Here is a 19,085-nt window from a genome sequence, read left to right as displayed (position 1 = left end):
TAATGCACTAGGCCGCAAAAGCCGGGGACTAAAGTTAAAACCGCGGCCGGCAAGCAGGCGCGGTCGGCGCGGTAGTCCCGGTCTCATACCAACACCGCAGTCGCTGCAGCGTCTGAGGCCAAGGTGCTCCATGCACCGTCCCCAAGGGGACACAGAGTACCTGTAGATGCAGGGCCCTGTCCCTGATGATACTCAGTCTCCTGTCCGTCAGAATCCCACAGGGGCTGCGGAGGGAGCCCGGTCCCAGTGCCTGGATGACCGGATAGGATCCCACTTCTCCCAGAGCCCCTAAGGGATGGGGAAGGAAAACGGCATGTGGCTCCAGCCTGTGTACCCGCAATGGGTACCTCAACCTTAACAACACCGCCGACTCAGTGGGGTGAGAAGGGAGCATGCCGGGAGCCCTGTTAGAGGCCCTCTTTTCTTCCATCCGATACAATCAGCAGCTGCTGCTGACTAAAATGGGAGCATGAGTGCATGTGTGCCTCCTTCAACACAAAGCATAAAACTGAGGAGCCCGTGATGCACGGGGGGGTGTATAGGCAGAGGGGAGGGGTTACACTTTTTAAAGTGTAATACTTTGTGTGGCCTCCGGAGGCAGAAGCTATACACCCAATTGTCTGGGTCTCCCAATGGAGCGACAAAGAAAAGGGCTTTCTCCACTTCAATGAATGGAGCTGATCTACAGTATCAGAGAGTGGCCATAGTGATGTAGTGGTCGTGTACCGCTCTATATCCAGCCCCAGCCAGAGGGTCCAGCAGCTGATAAGTGGGGGTCCCGGGTGTTAGCCTAAAGGTACCGTCACACTAAGCGACGCTCCAGCGATCCCACCAGCAACCTGACCTGGCAGGGATCGCTGGAGCGTCGCTACATGGGTTGCTGGTGAGCGGTCAAACAGGCAGATCTCACCAGCGACCAGTGACCAGCCCCCAGCGACGCATGGAAGCGATGCTGCGCTTGGTAACTAAGGTAAATATCGGGTAACCAACTCGATATTTACCTTGGTTAACAGCACACACCGCTTAGCGCTGGCTCCCTGAACTCCTAGCTAGAGTACACATCGGGTTAATTATCCGATGTGTAGTCTGGCTATGTGTGCAGGGAGCAGGGAGCCGGCACTGACAGCGTGAGAGCGGCGGACGCTTGTAACGAAGGTAAATATCGGGTAACCAAGGAAAGGGCTTCTTGGTTACCCGATATTTACATTGGTTACCAGCGTCCGCAGAAGCCAGCTCCCTGCTGCCTGCACATTCAGTTGTTGCTCTGTCGCTGTCACACACAGCGATGTGCGCTTCACAGCGGGAGAGCAACAACTAAAAAATGGCCCAGGACATTCAGCAACAACCAGCGACCTCACAGCAGGGGCCAGGTTGTTGCTGGATGTCACACACAGCAACATCGCTAGCAAGTTGTGCCTCAGCAGTGATGTTGCTTAGTAAGACGTGGCCTTAATACTAATAATGTATCTTTACCATGGGTCATCAATAGCACTCTAGTGATAAACACCATCACCCCTGGGCGATTTTCTGTTTTTCATTTATTCCCTCCCCTTCTTCGAAGAGACATCACTTTTTTCTGTTAATATAGCCATATGAGGGCTTGTTTTTTTGTGGGGCAAGTTGTACTTTTGAACCACAGCATTCATCCTGTAGACTGAGCCCACGCAGGCAGGGTCCTCTCTCCTCCTGTATAGTCTTTGTTTTTTTATTGTTCATTATTATTGTACTGGTTTTTATGTATACCCGTTTTAACTTGTAAAGCGCAATAGTAATAAATATAGCGCTATAACAACCACCATTCTTCCCCATATTGTACTGGAAAACAGAAAAAAATTCCAACTGCAGTGAAATAGCAAAAAAGTGCAATTCCACAATTGTTTTATTCACCGGGTTCACTGTATGGTACAACTGACCTGGCATTATGATTCCCCAGGTCAGTACGAGTTTCTAGATACCAAACGGGTATAGTTTTACTTTTATTTTAGTGGTGAAAAAAAATGAAAGAAGAAAGAAGAAAGAAGAAGAAAGAAGAAGAAAGAAAGAAGAAAGAAAGAAGAAAGAAAGAAGAAAGAAAGAAAGAAGAAAAAAAGAAGAAAGAAGAAGAAAGAAAGAAGAAAGAAAGAAGAAAGAAGAAGAAAGAAGAAGAAAGAAGAAGAAGAAAGAAGAAGAAAGAAGAAGAAAGAAGAAAGAAGAGTAGCGCTTTTGTTGCCATTTTCCTAGACCTATAACGTTTTCGGGATTTGGGGCTCAGTAATTACTTATTTTTTGCATCTTGAGCTGTGTGTTTAATTATACCATCTTGCGTAGATACGATGTTTTGATCGTCTGTTATGACATTTTAATGCAATGTTATGGGAACCAAAAATACGAAATTCTGGTGTGTTGATTTTTTTTCTCGCTACGCCATGTACAGATCAGATTGTTTTTATATTTTGATAGATTTCTGAACACAGATACCAAATATGTGTATTTTTTTGATGGTTTATTTTCAATTAGGCAAAAGGAGGTTGATATGAACTTGTGTTTTCTTTGTTGGTGGGGGGGGGGGGTTCCATATTTTTATTTTTTTTTTAACTGATTTTACTAGTCTCCTGACGGGACTTGAAGCCTGCCCTGTCCGATCACTTGTGCAATACAGAGCGATGCTTCAGCATCCCTCTGAACAGCAGAAATGCTGTTCTGTGAATGCTGGCGCTCTGCCGTCATTCACAGGAAGCATGTAATGACAGTAATAGGGGTCGTCATCTGACCCCACGCTGTCATGGTAACCCATTGATCACATCACGGGTCCGCCGATGGCGGCAGGGAATAGCGAGATCCTCACCGGAGATTGAGAGAGAGACAGCTGACAGCATGATCTAAGAGGTTAAACATGGATGGGTGGATCAGAGATCCACCAGCACTTGTTAGCTACACGTCTCCTGATCTGATCAGCAGACATATACGAGGAATAATGCGGGCTCAAGTGTGAAGCCGCATTAAAAGGGACAGACGCAGCTAAGGCCATATATACATGTCCTTGACAGTGAAGGGGTTAATAATATATGGTTATTTCACATCTTAAGACGCACCTGCATTTCGAGGTATCTATAATTGGTCGCTTTTTCCTGCAGTTCTTCTCTAAGCTGTCGATCCAAGGCTGCATTTACTCTATTCTCTCCATAACAGGATTCTGAGAATTTCTCCTCCTCGTCATCGTCATCCCAGGCATCTTTCACAATGTCTACTGGCAGCTTGATATCAGGGGCCACACTATTTCTGAAATTAACAGACACATTAGAAAACAGGTTTAACCCCATGTTAGAATAAGATGACGGCAGCACTAGGGAAGTCACTCTGCTCTGGCCATGATCAGACCCCATACGTAGGGCACAAATGAGCAATTTCTAGTGTCACAGCCCCAAATTATCACATTGCACCAAATACATACACTTCTTTTTTCATGTCAGATGGAAGTCTTCCGAGTTTCCATTATATCCTGATGTTCCCTATAATGACGTGCTCACATGCAGGAGAAAGCTTCCACTGGGGTCTCTAAATTTACAGTAGGGTCTATGCAGGAAATGTCACTTCACCAAATCAACGGCTGATGGGATTATATTTTTTGGGTTTTGAAGAGGTGAGTAGAGGGTAGATCAGAGAGGCGGCTGCGGGGATTGTGTTTTTGGACTTTTCAAAGGGATTTAAACACAATACAACATAGACACCTAATGGATAAATTAGAGAGAATCTGTCTCTTCTCTCCTAGCATCCGTATGACATGCAATTTTCTCAGCAGCTATTAATCATCATTTACAGTATTCTACGCTACAGAATGGTAATGTATCCGCAAAATATGGACGGAGTATGGGTGGTCCGTGTGTTCTCAGACTTGCATTGACTTGTCTCGGCGGTTTTATGTGGCCATACACAGCATGTGGCCGAAAACACCTCAGCCGAAATCATCAGAGAGAAAAAAAAAAAGAGAATCACACATCAGAACTGACTTATTGTTTGACATTGGTGTGAGTGCAGGTCGATTTTTGATCTCTAGTTACAAGTAACGTATGCCGAGGTTCAGGGCTGAGTCCGCTCTTATTCAACCTCTTTATTAATGAGGACACCAAACTATGTAGTACAGTGCCGTCTATGAAGGATGCTCAGAAGTTACAAGCTAACTGGACAAAACCGAGTGCTGGGGCATCCACTTGGCAGATGAAGTTTAATGTGGATAAGTGTGAAGTTATGTATCTAGACCAGAGGTCTCAAACACGCGGCCCGCATGCGGCCCCTCGGGCTGCTTCGTGCAGCCCCCAGGCCTGTGCCCCCGTTGACCATCGCGGCTGGTGCAGGGGCCACAGCCACTGTCTGCGCTTTATGTCAGATGATTGAGTACGCAGCGCTGGCAAAACAGAGTCGAGCGCTCTGTGCACAACTATTCCTCCAATGGAAACTGCCTGACCTCAGCTGCTTACCTCTGATTGGCGGACAGCTACGGCTGCATTGGAAACGTTGTGCACAGAGCACTTGACTCCGCGTGCGCAGCGCCAACAAAACAACCATCTGACATAAATCGCTGACAGTGGCTACTGCCCCTGCACCGGCCGCAATAGTAAACAGGGGCACGGGCCAGAAGACAGCAAGAAGCAGAGATGAGGCAGCCAAGGGAATGGGGCACAGCTGACAAGAAGAAGGTGTTTGTTTTGGGAAAGGGGGGGGGGAACGAACGGCACATTAAGGGACCAGTATGGGACATAACTACAAGCAGAGGACCAGGAAGAAGGGAATTTTGTTTACTTACCGTAAATTCCTTTTCTTCTAGCTCCTATTGGGAGACCCAGACAATTGGGTGTATAGCTTCTGCCTCCGGAGGCCACACAAAGTATTACACTTTAAAAAGTGTAACCCCTCCCCTCTGCCTATACACCCTCCCGTGCATCACGGGCTCCTCAGTTTTGGTGCAAAAGCAGGAAGGAGGAAACTTATAAATTGGTCTAAGGTAAATTCAATCCGAAGGATGTTCGGAGAACTGAAAACCATGAACCAAAGAACAATTCAACATGAACAACATGTGTACACAAAAGAACAACCAGCCCGAAGGGAACAGGGGCGGGTGCTGGGTCTCCCAATAGGAGCTAGAAGAAAACGAATTTACGGTAAGTAAACAAAATTCCCTTCTTCTTTGTCGCTCCATTGGGAGACCCAGACAATTGGAACGTCCAAAAGCAGTCCCTGGGTGGGTAAAAGAATACCTCGATAAAAAAGAGCCGAAAACGACCCCCTCTTACAGGTGGGCAACCACCGCCTGAAGGACTCGCCTACCTAGACTGGCGTCTGCCGAAGCATAGGTATGCACCTGATAGTGTTTCGTGAAAGTGTGCAGACTAGACCAGGTAGCTGCCTGACACACCTGTTGAGCCGTAGCCCGGTGCCGCAATGCCCAGGACGCACCCACGGCTCTGGTAGAATGGGCTTTCAGCCCCACAGGAAGCGGAAGCCCAGAAGAACGGTAGGCTTCAAGAATCGGTTCCTTGATCCACCAAGCCAAGGTTGACTTGGAAGCCTGCGAACCCTTACGCTGGCCAGCGACAAGGACAAAGAGCGCATCTGAACGGCGCAGGGGCGCCGTGCGAGACACGTAGAGCCGGAGTGCTCTCACCAGATCTAATGAGTGCAAATCCTTTTCACATTGGTGAATTGGATTAGGGCAAAATGAAGGTAAGGAGATATCCTGATTGAGATGAAAAGGAGATACCACCTTAGGGAGAAATTCCGGAACATGACGCAGAACCACCTTATCCTGGTGAAAAACCAGGAAGGGGGCTTTGCATGACAGCGCTGCCATCTCCGAGACTCTACGGAGCGATGTAACTGCCACTAGAAATGCCACCTTCTGCGAAAGACGTGATAAAGAGACATCCCGCAGCGGCTCGAAAGGTGGTTTCTGAAGAGCCGTTAGCACCCTGTTAAGGTCCCAGGGTTCCAGCGGACGCTTATAAGGTGGGACTATGTGGCAAACTCCCTGCAGGAACGTGCGGACCTGCGGAAGCCTGGCTAGACGCTTTTGAAAAAATACGGATAGCGCCGATACTTGTCCCTTGAGAGAGGCGAGAGACAAACCCTTGTCCATTCCGGATTGGAGGAATGAAAGAAAATTGGGTAAGGCAAAGGGCCAGGGAGTAAAACCATTATCAGAGCACCAGGATAAGAAGATCCTCCAAGACCTGTGATAGATCTTGGCGGACGTTGGTTTCCTGGCCTGTCTCATGGTGGCAATGACATCTTGAGATAACCCTTAGGACGCTAGGAGCCAGGACTCAATGGCCACACAGTCAGGTTGAGGGCCACAGAATTCAGATGGCAAAATGGCCCTTGTGACAGCAAGTCTGGGCGGTCTGGGAGCGCCCATGGTTGACCCACCGTGAGATGCCACAGATCCGGGTACCACGACCGCCTCGGCCAATCTGGGGCGACGAGAATGGCGCGACGACAGTCGGACCTGATTTTGCGCAGCACTCTGGGCAGCATCGCCAGAGGAGGAAATACATAAGGCAGTCGAAACTGCGACCAATCCTGAACTAATGCGTCCGCCGCCAGAGCTCTGTGATCTTGAGACCGGGCCATGAATGCCGGGACTTTGTTGTTGTGCCGTGACGCCATGAGATCGACGTCCGGCGTTCCCCAGCGGAGACAGATCTCTCGAAACACGTCTGGGTGAAGAGACCATTCCCCCGCGTCCATGCCCTGACGACTGAGAAAATCTGCTTCCCAGTTTTCTACGCCCGGGATGTGAACTGCGGAGATGGTGGAGGCTGTGGCTTCCACCCACTGCAGAATCCGTCGGACTTCCTGGAAGGCTTGACGACTGTGAGTGCCTCCTTGGTGGATGATGTATGCGACGGCAGTGGCGTTGTCCGACTGGATACGGATCTGCCTGCCCTCCAGCCACCGATGAAAAGCCAATAGGGCTAGATACACTGCCCTTATCTCCAGAATATTGATCTGAAGGGATGACTCTATCGGAGTCCAGGTTCCCTGAGCCCTGTGGTGGAGGAACACCGCTCCCCAACCTGACAGGCTCGCGTCCGTGGTGACCACAGCCCAGGTTGGGGGTAGGAAGGATTTTCCCTGCGACAGAGAGTTGGGAAGGAGCCACCATTGAAGTGACGTCTTGGTTGCAAGGGAAAGAGAGACGTTCCTGTCGAGGGAAGTCGACCTCCTGTCCCATTTGCGGAGAATGTCCCACTGGAGTGGCCGCAGATGGAATTGCGCGAAGGGCACTGCCTCCATCGCTGCCACCATCTTCCCCAGGAAGTGCATGAGAAGCCTCAAGGGGTGTGACTGACCCCGAAGAAGAGATTGCACCCCTGCTTGCAGAGAAAGCCGTTTGTCCAGCGGTAGCATGACTACCGCTGACTGAGTATGAAACTCCATCCCGAGGTAAGTCAGTGATTGGGTCGGTGTCAACTTGGATTTTGGGAAGTTGATGATCCACCCGAACTGCTGGAGAGTCGCCAGAGCGACGGTAAGGCTGTTTTGACACGCCATCTGAGAGGGTGCCCTGACCAGAAGATCGTCTAAGTAGGGAATCACCGAGTGGCCCTGAGAGTGTAGGACCGCCACAACAGATGCCATGACCTTGGTGAACACCCGTGGGGCTGTCGCCAGGCCGAAAGGCAATGCCACGAACTGAAGGTGTTCGTCCCCGATGGCGAAACGCAAAAAGCGTTGATGTTCGGGTGCGATCGGCACATGGAGATAAGCATCCTTGATGTCGATCGATGCTAGGAAGTCTCCTTGTGACATCGATGCGATGACCGAGCAGAGAGATTCCATCCGAAACCGTCTGATGCTCACATGTCTGTTGAGTAGTTTGAGGTCCAGAACGGGACGGAACGAACCGTCCTTCTTTGGCACCACGAACAAGTTGGAGTAAAAGCCGCGACCATGTTCCTGGGGGGGAACAGGGATCACAACTCCTTCTGTCTTCAGAGCGTCCACCGCCTGAAAAAGTGCATCGGCCCGCGCGGGGGGCGGAGAGGTTTTGAAGAAACGAGTCGGGGGACGAGAGCTGAACTCTATCCTGTAACCGTGAGACAGAATGTCTCTCACCCATCGGTCTTGAACATGTGGCCACCAGGCGTCGCAAAAGCGGGAGAGCCTGCCACCGACAGAGGATGCGGTTCGGGGATGCCGAGAGTCATGAAGAGGCCGCCTTGGAGGCATTGCCTCCGGCGGGCTTTTGGGGGCGTGGCTTAGCCCGCCACGCATAGGAGTTCCTCTGGCCTTTGCTTCGGCCTGTTGGACGAAGAGGATTGGGGCTTGGCGGAGGGACGAAAGGACCGAAACCTCGATTGTATTTTCCGTTGCTGAGGTCTCTTCGGTTTGGACTGGGGTAAGGAGGAGTCCTTTCCCTTGGATTCCTTAATAATCTCATCCAATCGTTCGCCAAACAATCGGTCGCCAGAAAACGGCAAACCGGTTAAGAACCTCTTGGAAGCCGAGTCTGCCTTCCATTCACGCAGCCACATGGCCCTGCGGACTGCTACAGAATTAGCGGATGCCACCGCTGTACGGCTAGCAGAGTCTAGAACTGCGTTCATGGCGTAGGAAGAAAAAGCTGACGCCTGAGAAGTCAAAGACGCAACCTGCGGAGCAGAATTACGTGTGACCGCATTAATCGCAGCCAGACAAGCTGAGATAGCTTGGAGTGCCCACACGGCTGCAAAAGCCGGGGCAAAAGACGCGCCCGTGGCTTCATAGATGGATTTCACCAGGAGCTCTGCCTGTCAGTGGCATCCTTTAGCGATGAGCCATCTGCAACCGATACCACAGATCTAGCCGCCAATCTAGAGACTGGAGGCTCCACCTTGGGACATTGAGCCCAACCCTTAACAACGTCAGAGGGGAAGGGGTAACGTGTGTCAGTAAGGCGCTTAGTAAAGCGCTTGTCCGGAACCGCTCTGGCCTTCTGGACAGCATCTCTGAAGTTAGAGTGATCGAAAAACGCACTCCGTGTACGTTTAGGGAACCGAAACTGGGGTTTCTCCTGCTGAGAAGTCGACTCCTCTACAGGTGGAGGCGGGGAAGATATATCTAACACCTGGTTGATGGACGAGATAAGGTCATTTACTATGGCGTCCCCTTCAGGTGTATCAAGATTGAGAGCAACGTCAGGGTCAGAGCCCTGAGCTGCGACGTCCGCCTCGTCCTCCAGAGAGTCCTCAAGCTGGGAACCCGAGCAGCGTGAAGAAGTCGGGGAAGATTCCCAGCGAGCCCGCTTAGCCGGTCTGGGACTGTGGTCCGGGCAGGAGTCCTCCACGTGAGACCTAGGGCCCCCCCTGGGAGCGCGCTGCGGCGCGCAAAGAGAGGGGCCTGGAGGGGACGATCCAACAGGGCCCGGGGCCTGTGTAAGGACCGGTCTGGACTGCAAAGCTTCAAGCAGCTTGGCAGACCATTTGTCCATAGACTGAGCCATGGATTGTGAAAGTGACTCAGAGTTTCTCAGCAAAAGAGGCGAACTCTGTCTCTGCCGCCTGGACAGGGGGAGCAGGGGGGTCTACCTGAGTCGAGGGGCCCACTAGTGACCGAGGCTCCGGCTGAGCAAGCAAAACAGGTGTCGAGCATTGCTCACAGTGAGGGTAGGTGGAACCCGCAGGTAACATAGCCGCACAAGAGGTACAGGTCGCAAAATAACCCTGTGGCACCCTTGCTCCTTGTGGACGACTTGCTGTTGTCTCCTAGGAGAGTGATCACTGAGGGTATATGGGAAAAGGTATATAGCCCGACCGAACAGAAATTATATATATATATATATATGTTATATATATATATATATATATATATATATACATATATATACATATATATATACATACATACATACATACATACATAGTATCTATTCCGGCACCCCAAGGGGACCAGCACCGGGTGACCGGTGTGGCTTACCAACCGCTAAAAAGCGGAGCGTGTGTCCTCCAGATTCCCTGCCTTAGGTCTCCCAGAGTTGCAGAGCTCTTTCCTGGAAATCCTCCACCGGCAGAATGTCAAAAAAATGGCTGCCGGAACTCTCTGGGGAGGAGTGGAGCCGTGGGCGGCGCTAGAAAAGTGCGGGAATCTGGGGTCCCCACAATGATCAGTGAGGGGGGAGGAAACATACAGGATGCTCCGGCCCTCACATCCGACGTCAGGTCGGCAGTCCCGCCCTTACCCCTGACAGACAGGCCCGGGGGCGGGAGTTTTGCTACTAGGCCGCAATGAAGCCGGGGACTAAATTTAAGACCGCGGCCGACAAGCAGGCGCGGAAGTCCGCCGGTCTTCACAAATCAGCAGCTGCTGCAGCGTCCGGGATGAAGGCGCTCCATGCACAGCCCCCATGGGGACACAGAGTACCTTAGAGATGCAGGGCCCGGTCCCAGAGGATAAATAGACTCCTGTCCGGCAGATTCCCACAGGGGCTGCGGAGGGAGCACGGTCCCAGTAACTGGCTGACCGGTCAGGATCCCACTTCTCCCAGAGCCGCTAAGGGATGGTGAAGGAAAAACGGCATGAGGCTCCGGCCTTTGTACCCGCAATGGGTACCTCAACCTTAACAGCACCGCCGACGTAGTGGGGTGAGAAGGGAACATGCCGGGGGCCCCGTGGGGGCCCACTTTTCTTCCAACCGATATAACTAATATGAGAATGCATGAGTGGATGTGTGCCTCCTTCCACACAAAGCATAAAACTGAGGAGCCCGTGATGCACGGGAGGGTGTATAGGCAGAGGGGAGGGGTTACACTTTTTAAAGTGTAATACTTTGTGTGGCCTCCGGAGGCAGAAGCTATACACCCAATTGTCTGGGTCTCCCAATGGAGCGACAAAGAAAGGGCAAATTACTACAAGAAGAGGACCTGCATGGGCAGATTATTAAAAGGGGACAGTGATGGGACACATTACTACAGAATCGGCACATTACTATAGGATGGGGACAAGGTGGGCACATTACTATAGGATGGGGAAATTACTATAGGATGGGGATAAGGCTGGGGACATTACTATAGGATGGGGACAAGGATGAGGCACATTACTACAAGATGGGGACAAAGATGGGGAACGTTACTACAATATGGGGACATGGATGGGCACATTACTGTAGGATGGGGAGTAGGATGGTGCACAATACTACAAGGGGACAAGAATGGGTACATTACAAGATGGGGAATATTACTAAAAGAGGTTGGCCAAAATTACTATATGGTGCTAAAATGTAACACTATTAGTTACAAGAAAGGGATAACATGTTAAAAAAAAATAATTAAAAATAAGGCATGACATTTATTTTACCATCACTTTTTGGTATATATATATATATATATATATATATATATATATATATATATATATATATATATTTTTTTTTTGTATATATGTACCAATAAAAATGTCACTTTGTCCTGCAAAGAATGCGGCCCCCCCAAAATTATTTTTTTTCCTCTGTGCGGCCCATACACCCAGCTGAGCTTGAGACCCCTGATCTAGACACTTATAATATGCAGGCATCCGACGTCCTAGGTGGTAGTATCTAAGAGTCACTAAGAGAGACTGAATATCAGCAAGGCTAGGCCGATCGGTGTCTAAGGCCAGCAGGATATTTTCATGTATTATTGGAGGTGTGAACTCACAGGACATGGACATACCACTATCACTTTATGAAGTGTGGTGCAGACCTCATCTGGAATAAGCAGTTCAGTGCTGAGCACCAGTTTATAGAAAGGAGGCCCTGGAGATAGAAAACATGCAGAGCCACAAAACAGATAAGGGGCATGGAGGACCTTAGTTATGAGGAAAGATTAAAATAGTTATATTTATTTAGTCTTGACACAAGACATGTAAGGTGTGGACATGATTAAAAGGAGATATCAGGTACTTTTTTTTTTACACAGTGCCTAATGACAAACAGGCAGGTAGTTGCTACCTACCCAAGTTAGAAATAAGCCAGCATCCCCCAATGATCTTCATTAAAAAAAAAAAACAAAAACACTTTTGTAAATTGCTACTAAGGGTATGTGCGCACTAAACGTTTTTTTCACGCTGCGTTTTTATGTGCGTTTGTCTCAAAAAACGCACCCGCGGCTAAAAAACGCGACAAAAACGCACGCGTTTTTACCGCGATTTGGTGCGTTTTTGCTCACTGCGTTTTTAATCAGTGCACAATGCCATTAAAGATTGTTGATGAAAAAAAAAAAAAAGGTCTGATGTCATTTCCTTCTTCAAAATGTTCATTGTATGCAGGAAAGCAGACAGCTGCAGAACTAGTGTATGCAGGAGAGCAGACAGCAGCTGCAGAACTACAAGGCTCAGCATCCTCCATCCAGGACTGTATGCAGGAGTTTTTTGCCCAAAAATAAAAAAAAAATGACATGGGCTTCGCTATATTTTTGTATGCTAGCCAGGTACGGCAGGCAGGTACAGGCTGCCCCCAATCCCCACCTGCCTATTTGTACCCGGCTGGGAATCAAAAATATAGGGAAGCCCTTTTTTTTTTTTATTTTTATTTCATGAATTTCAAGAAATAATTTAAAAAAAAAAATGACATAGGCTTCGCCCAATTTTTGAGTCCAGCCAGGTACAACTAGGCAGCTGGGGATTGGAATCCGCAGTGCAGAGTGCCCATGCTTTCTGGGCACCCCCACTGCGAATTGCAGTCCGCAGCCACCCCATAAAATGGCACTTTCATAGAAGCGCCATCTTCTGGCGCTGTATCCAACTCTTCCAGCTGCCCTGATGCCGGGTGGCTCACTGGGTAATAATGGAGTTAGGGCTAGCTGTATATTATCAGCTGGCCCTAAGCCCGAAATTCATGGTGTCACGCCAATATTAGACATGGCCACCATGAATTTCTAGTAATGATTAAAAAAAAAAAAAAAAAAAAAAAAACACAAACACACAGAAAAATATTTTTATTAGAAATAAAACACAACACAATTAGTGACTCCATCTTTATTGAAATAAAGAACCCCCCTCCGCAGTAAACCTGGGTCAAGGGTCCCGCGCCGTCCAATCCAGATCCAATATCATCTGATCGGTTTGCTGGAAGGCAAAGCGATCAGATGATGTGTCAGGTTCTAGGGGCTGAAGCACATCATACATCAGCTGATTGTATAATCGGCTTTTATACAATCAGCTGAAGCATCAGTGCAAAAAAAAAAAAAAAATACTCACGTCTGTGCTGATTACCGGCAGCTCCTGCAGCGATCGGATGAGAGTCTGATCCTGGCCCATCGCTGCAGGAGCTGCCAGTAATCAACTGATGAAGTCCCCTGACGGCAGGATCAGCTGATAGCCGGCCGGGCGCGAAAAAGCTGGCGACACCGCGAGAATTACGATCAGCTGATGCGTCAGGTGACTGCATCAGGTGATCCACTGCCAGGTCCTGCAAGCTTCGTACGTGCCCTGGGGAGACTGCACACAGCCAGAGCGGCAGTACCGGGAGAAGATGGGAGCGGGCATGGCACCGGGACCCTGCAGACAGGTGAGTATATATGACATTTTTTTTTTTTCTACTGTTCACTTTTGTTTTCGCCGCTGCCTCCACCTCCCGCCCAGACATGGCGCCGCACGGAGCTGACATGGCACCGGGTGGGCTGTGGACGCAGCGGTGACGGTACCGGGAGGATTCATGCTTCTGTGTTTACCAACAGAAGGAATCCTCTTTCTGTACACGTCACTGTAGTGCCCACCCCATGCGTTTATAGCTGCGTTTTTAGTCATAGAAACGCAGCTATATGCATTTTTCATTGCGTTGTTGAACATCTCATTGAACTCAATGGGTGAAAAACGCAGTGAAAAACGCAGAAATAATGGACATGCTGCATTTTTGTGGTCACCACAAAAACGCAGCTACAAAAAAACGCTGTGTGCGGACAGCACTTCTGAAAACCCATAGACATTGCTGGAGAAGCCATGTCACTGCGTTTTCAGCACAAAAACGCGGTAAAAAATGCCGCTAAAAACGCAGCAAAAACGCCTAGTGCGCACAAGGCCTTACCTGCCTGCTGTGCCTGACGCCATTGCCCACTGGCACAAAGCGGTCACAGGCAGCTCCTGCAGGAGATTCAGCAACTTCCACTGACGTTATGACACGACAGATCATAACTGCAGACGTCATCCTGAATGACAGCAGCTCCTCAATGACTAACGGGGAAGCGGCTGTCAATCAGTCATGTCCTGTCAACAGAGCAGAGACGAAAAAGAGAGAAAAAAAAAAAAAGAAGGGGAGGTGTGTGCAGCAGCTGAATCGCTAGTGTGAGTGGTAAATGACTGGTCTGTATCAGCGCCAGGTAGTTTCTTAGCAATTACTTGCCTGGTTTTGTATCTACTATATGCCTAAAAACTATGCCCAGACCACCCCTTAAAACACCATCAAAAGACAAAGAGGCACTCCCTCTATCTGGAGATAAACAGGATAAATCTCCAGAGGAGACCAGGCTTCTTTACCTTATAGAGCTAGTGATCTGTGCAGTAGTCTACCTCAGGAGACGGTCACAGGAAAGGGGGGAGCCAAGGAAGGGAATAGAGGAGAACAAAAAGTGGAACGGAGGAGAACAGAGTGAGGAAAAAAAAAAAAAACAACAACAAATACTTGTGTAAAATGTACAAAGTTCTTGTTTTGAATGTTGATCAACATTCAGGATGAATAAAGAAAAATATGTGCTGTTTAGGGCAGACTGGATCATGTATGGGGAGCGTACACCTTCCCTTTATCCTTGCCCATCACTCAACTGAACTTTATGGGAGGAAGAAGAAAGCAGAAAGAAGAAGATAAAAGATCTACTACGAAATTTCACATGACTGTTGGCAGCATTTATTATAGAGATTTCTTAACCCAAGGAGACAATTTGTGAGAGCGAGCTTCATACTTGGATAGAACTATTGTCTGAAAACTGGCAATGATTTAGTTTGTTTTGTTAAGCAGAGAAGGGATGAGTCTTATAGACATACGGCGCTGTAAATGCCCCGATCACCGTCCCCCACAGATAGTAACAAGAGCACCTTTCATTCTCTGTAGCCCACCAGGACTCCTCCGAGCTCGGCTCCTGCTTTACATCCTTGTTTTGCGTTTGCACAGAGTTCAGAAGTCTTGTAATCTGCTGTTCCCGGGATTCATCCATCCGCACTACAGCTCTCTAAAATAAATAAATAAAAATAATTCATATATTAGTATACAATATATTACAGTCTAGGATTACTGACTTCCCCACAGTGCAAAAAAAGCACAATCTACAGCTCAAATTAATGAAAAAAGAAGTCATTTATAAACACTTACCATAGGATGGAAACTTTACATAGAATTAAAGGTTAAGTGATGTTCTGTACATTAGAAATGAGGGCAGATGATGCTGAGACTCCATCCTACAGGTTCGCCCCTATCCTCTGCAGCACTGCTTGGATGCAGGTAGAAGGGAGACAGCTGTGATGGGAAAGCAGGACCCACCTTACCTTCTTCATTTTAAGAACCCTCGGACAGCCGAAATGAGTTATTTTGGGGTGTTCCTACTAAAAGTGGTCCAGTAAAGGACAACCAGTGACCCCAGTCCCAGCCGACGTGTGTAGGCAAGTAACAACAGTTGTTCACCATTGCGATTACTAATGAGGCCTCACCCCCCACAAGCTGGCACCCCAGAGCTGCCAGTGACAGCCTCCCCCCCCCCAGGCTGGCACCCCAGAGCTGCCAGTGACCGCCTCACCCCCCACAGGCTGGCACCCCAGAGCTGCCAGTGACCGCCTCACCCCCCCCCCCCACACAGGCTGGCACCCCAGAGCTACCAGTGACCGCCTCACCCCCCCCCCCCACACAGGCTGGCACCCCAGAGCTACCAGTGACCGCCTCACCCCCCACAGGCTGGCACCCCAGAGCTACCAGTGACCGCCTCACCCCCCACAGGCTGGCACCCCAGAGCTACCAGTGACCGCCTCACCCCCCACAGGCTGGCACCCCAGAGCTGCCAGTGACCGCCTCACCCCCCACAGGCTGGCACCCCAGAGCTGCCAGTGACCGCCTCACCCCCCACAGGCTGGCACCCCAGAGCTGCCAGTGACCGCCTCACCCCCCACAGGCTGGCACTCCAGAGCTGCCAGTGACCGCCTCACTCCCCACAGGCTGGCACCCCAGAGCTGCCAGTGACCGCCTCACCCCCCCACAGGCTGGCACCCCAGAGCTGCCAGTGACCGCCTCACTCCCCACAGGCTGGCACCCCAGAGCTGCCAGTGACCGCCTCACCCCCCCACAGGCTGGCACCCCAGAGATGCCAGTGACCGCCTCACCCCCCCACAGGCTGGCACCCCAGAGATGCCAGTGACCGCCTCACCCCCCCACAGGCTGGCACCCCAGAGATGCCAGTGACCGCCTCACCCCCCATAGGCTGGCACCCCAGAGCTGCCAGTGACAGCCTCACCCCACCATAGGCTGGCACCCCAGAGCTGCCAGTGACAGCCTCACCCCACCATAGGCTGGCACCCCAGAGCTGCCAGTGACAGCCTCACCCCCCCACAGGCTGGCACCCCAGAGATGCCAGTGACCGCCTCACCCCCCATAGGCTGGCACCCCAGAGCTGCCAGTGACAGCCTCACCCCACCATAGGCTGGCACCCCAGAGCTGCCAGTGACAGCCTCACCCCACCATAGGCTGGCACCCCAGAGCTGCCAGTGACAGCCTCACCCCCCCCACAGGCTGGCACCCCAGAGATGCCAGTGACCTCTTACCTCCAGCCTCTCCCGTTCCCTGCTCTTCGGGCCTTGCCTTCGTGCATACCACATTCCTATGGCCCGGCCTCTCAGGTGAGGTGGGGGTCTTTCTTTCACACCTTCTCCAGTCTCCCTGGAAGATCCAGCTTCATAATGGGAGAATGACCCTCTCCCTCGTCCCCCGCGACCCCGGCCCCATCCTTTCCGCTGCTCGTAGCTCATCCCGCTGAGATGTGGCGCAGTGGAAAAGAAAAACGGCCGAGACCACCTGAGCCAAACCGTCACCGGCACGGCTGCAAAACAGTGAAAGCAGATGAAGTTTGGACTAGCGTAGCCACCGTACACAGTTTAAAAGCGCATGCGCAAAGTTCGCATCATTGACCAGCATTGGTACAGCGGCTAGTATGGAGTTGCGCCTGTAAGGAATGACGTCATCGGAAAAGGCGGTGTCTCCGGTCCAGTGCCGAGCTGATACCAGGAAGCTAGAATGTATTGTACGGGCTCCTTCCCGGTATGGCGGTATTTGTCACGTGACAGTGGCACGGAGAAAACATAGTCACGCCCACCAGCCAAGCTGGTCCCACCCACTAACCTGGAAGGATCCTGTACATTTTAGGTTCAACCGTGTCTGCTGCTGGGGAGGTGATGAATCTCGTGGAGCGATTAACCTCTCAGAGCCCGGGGGATGCGGAGTTATTTATACATAGGACTGAGTGTGAGTGACGTGAGGCGATGGTTTAGGGGCACAGATAAGTGGATGTTTTACACGGGGCTGCTGCTTGGATAGGGCTGAATATTTGGGGTCGATCAGGGCTGGGGGTTATTTTAGGTGCATGGGAACAGAGGAGATGTTACATGCATGGAGCTGGGGTCTGCATGGGGAAAGAGTGATTTTGTATGTGGGGAATTGAGCAGGAAATGGGGTGATGTTACGGGAATAGAGCAGCATGGGAAATGGTGACCCTAAAGTGAACCTGTCAGGTGCAATATGTACCCAGAGTCACAAGCAGTTATGGGTGCATATTGCTATTCCCTGCCTAACTGCCCCTGGCCTGCATACACTAGCATAGATAAAGAGGTCTTTAGAAAAAGGATTTCTAAAGATCTTTTACCGTATGCAAATGAGCGAGGGGACTAGTCCCAGGGGCGTTGTTTCCTTTTTCTAGTCAGCCCCATTAGCATGTTAGTACGCCTCTGTGGGTGTGCTAACATGCTAATGAATGTGCAGCGTCACAGGATGATCTCACTCACCTCTTCGCCGCCTGGCACTGGATTTCGGCTCAGTGCGCATGACCCCAGAGTTCGGTTATTGTGCACTATGAAGCCGGGTGTACGCGTCCTGGCTTCAACCTGAATTAGTGCGCATGACCAGAACTCTGGGGTCATGCACACTGAGCCGAAATCCAGCGGCGGAGAGGTGCATATTGTTGCTTGTGCTTCTGGGTGCATATTGGCCCTGATAGGTCCCCTTTAAGGCTAGTTTCACACTTGCGCTATTTTGACGCAAACGGAATCCGTCACTAATTTAGTACAGTTCATTTACTTACAGTGGAAGCGCGTTACTATGGCGCGTGTGTGTCATGCAGTACCCGCTTGTGTCCACACGATGTCGCGCTTCCACTGTAAATAAATGAACTGTACTACATTAGTGACAGATTCCGTTTGCGTCAAAATAGCGCAAGTGTGAGTGGGCCCTAAGTGCTTGGGGCAGCGTGCTACATGTGTGGGGGAGGGTGTGTCTGACAATGCCCGTTACTCAGTCAAGCATCTGTGTTTGAAAATACTAAAGTTTCCCATTGACTTTCATTATACTCCGCACTCGAGTCACGTTGGTGCATCCCGATGGCTTGGTCAGGTAGCAAGCAGTGGAGAGCAGGCTCGCCCGTCACTAGTGATGATACTCATCCGGGGAGGCTGCGTGCTGGCGGTGTGACTGCGTGTAGCAAGGGAGATGTTACTTGCTTGAGGCTGCGTGGTTTTTTGTCACTTCAAGGAGTTTTCAGTGATTACAAGGGGGGATTATATTCCTGGGTTTTCTTTCCCGGCCTCTAGGCTGTTTGCGCCGCTGCCTCTTTTCTCCTGTCTGTGTACTCTTCTTTGCCTCATCAAGCATCTGTGCAGAACATGTCTTCTGTCACCATTGCCAGTTAGTGACACAGTATTGTGGTTTCACAGATCCTGCACCCTTACTGGTTAGCAATAGCTGCCCTTTTGGGCCTATTTTAATTTTTTTCCAAGCACCATGCCACTATGTGGGAGCCCCACAGGCAGCCTCTGTGTCGCTGGTCATTTCTCCTTCAGAGAGTTATGGACGGCTCACGTGGACACCGCCTCCCTGACATATCTCAGACCTACAAGATGGAACACCTTCTGGTTGC

General features: G+C 50.4%; 1 protein-coding gene across 1 annotated transcript in view; it reads right to left on the bottom strand.

The window, feature by feature from the left end:
- The window catches only part of DHX36 (DEAH-box helicase 36), a 193,142-nt gene extending 175,920 nt beyond the window's left edge, over positions 1-17,222 (bottom strand). Inside the window, exons 1-3 of the mRNA XM_075340720.1 lie at positions 16,726-17,222; positions 15,016-15,149; positions 3,072-3,258 (exon numbers count right to left, since the gene is read on the bottom strand). Coding sequence (XP_075196835.1) covers positions 3,072-3,258; positions 15,016-15,149; positions 16,726-16,929 — 525 coding nt within the window. The 5' untranslated portion in view covers positions 16,930-17,222. The remainder of the gene's footprint in view (positions 1-3,071; positions 3,259-15,015; positions 15,150-16,725) is intronic.
- Positions 17,223-19,085: the final 1,863 nt, after the last annotated feature.

This window comes from Anomaloglossus baeobatrachus, chromosome 3 (assembly GCF_048569485.1).
Source record: "Anomaloglossus baeobatrachus isolate aAnoBae1 chromosome 3, aAnoBae1.hap1, whole genome shotgun sequence".
Lineage (NCBI taxonomy): Eukaryota > Metazoa > Chordata > Amphibia > Anura > Aromobatidae > Anomaloglossus > Anomaloglossus baeobatrachus.
The sequence above is the reverse complement of the archived record's forward strand: the minus strand, read 5'-3'. Positions and strand labels throughout refer to the sequence as shown.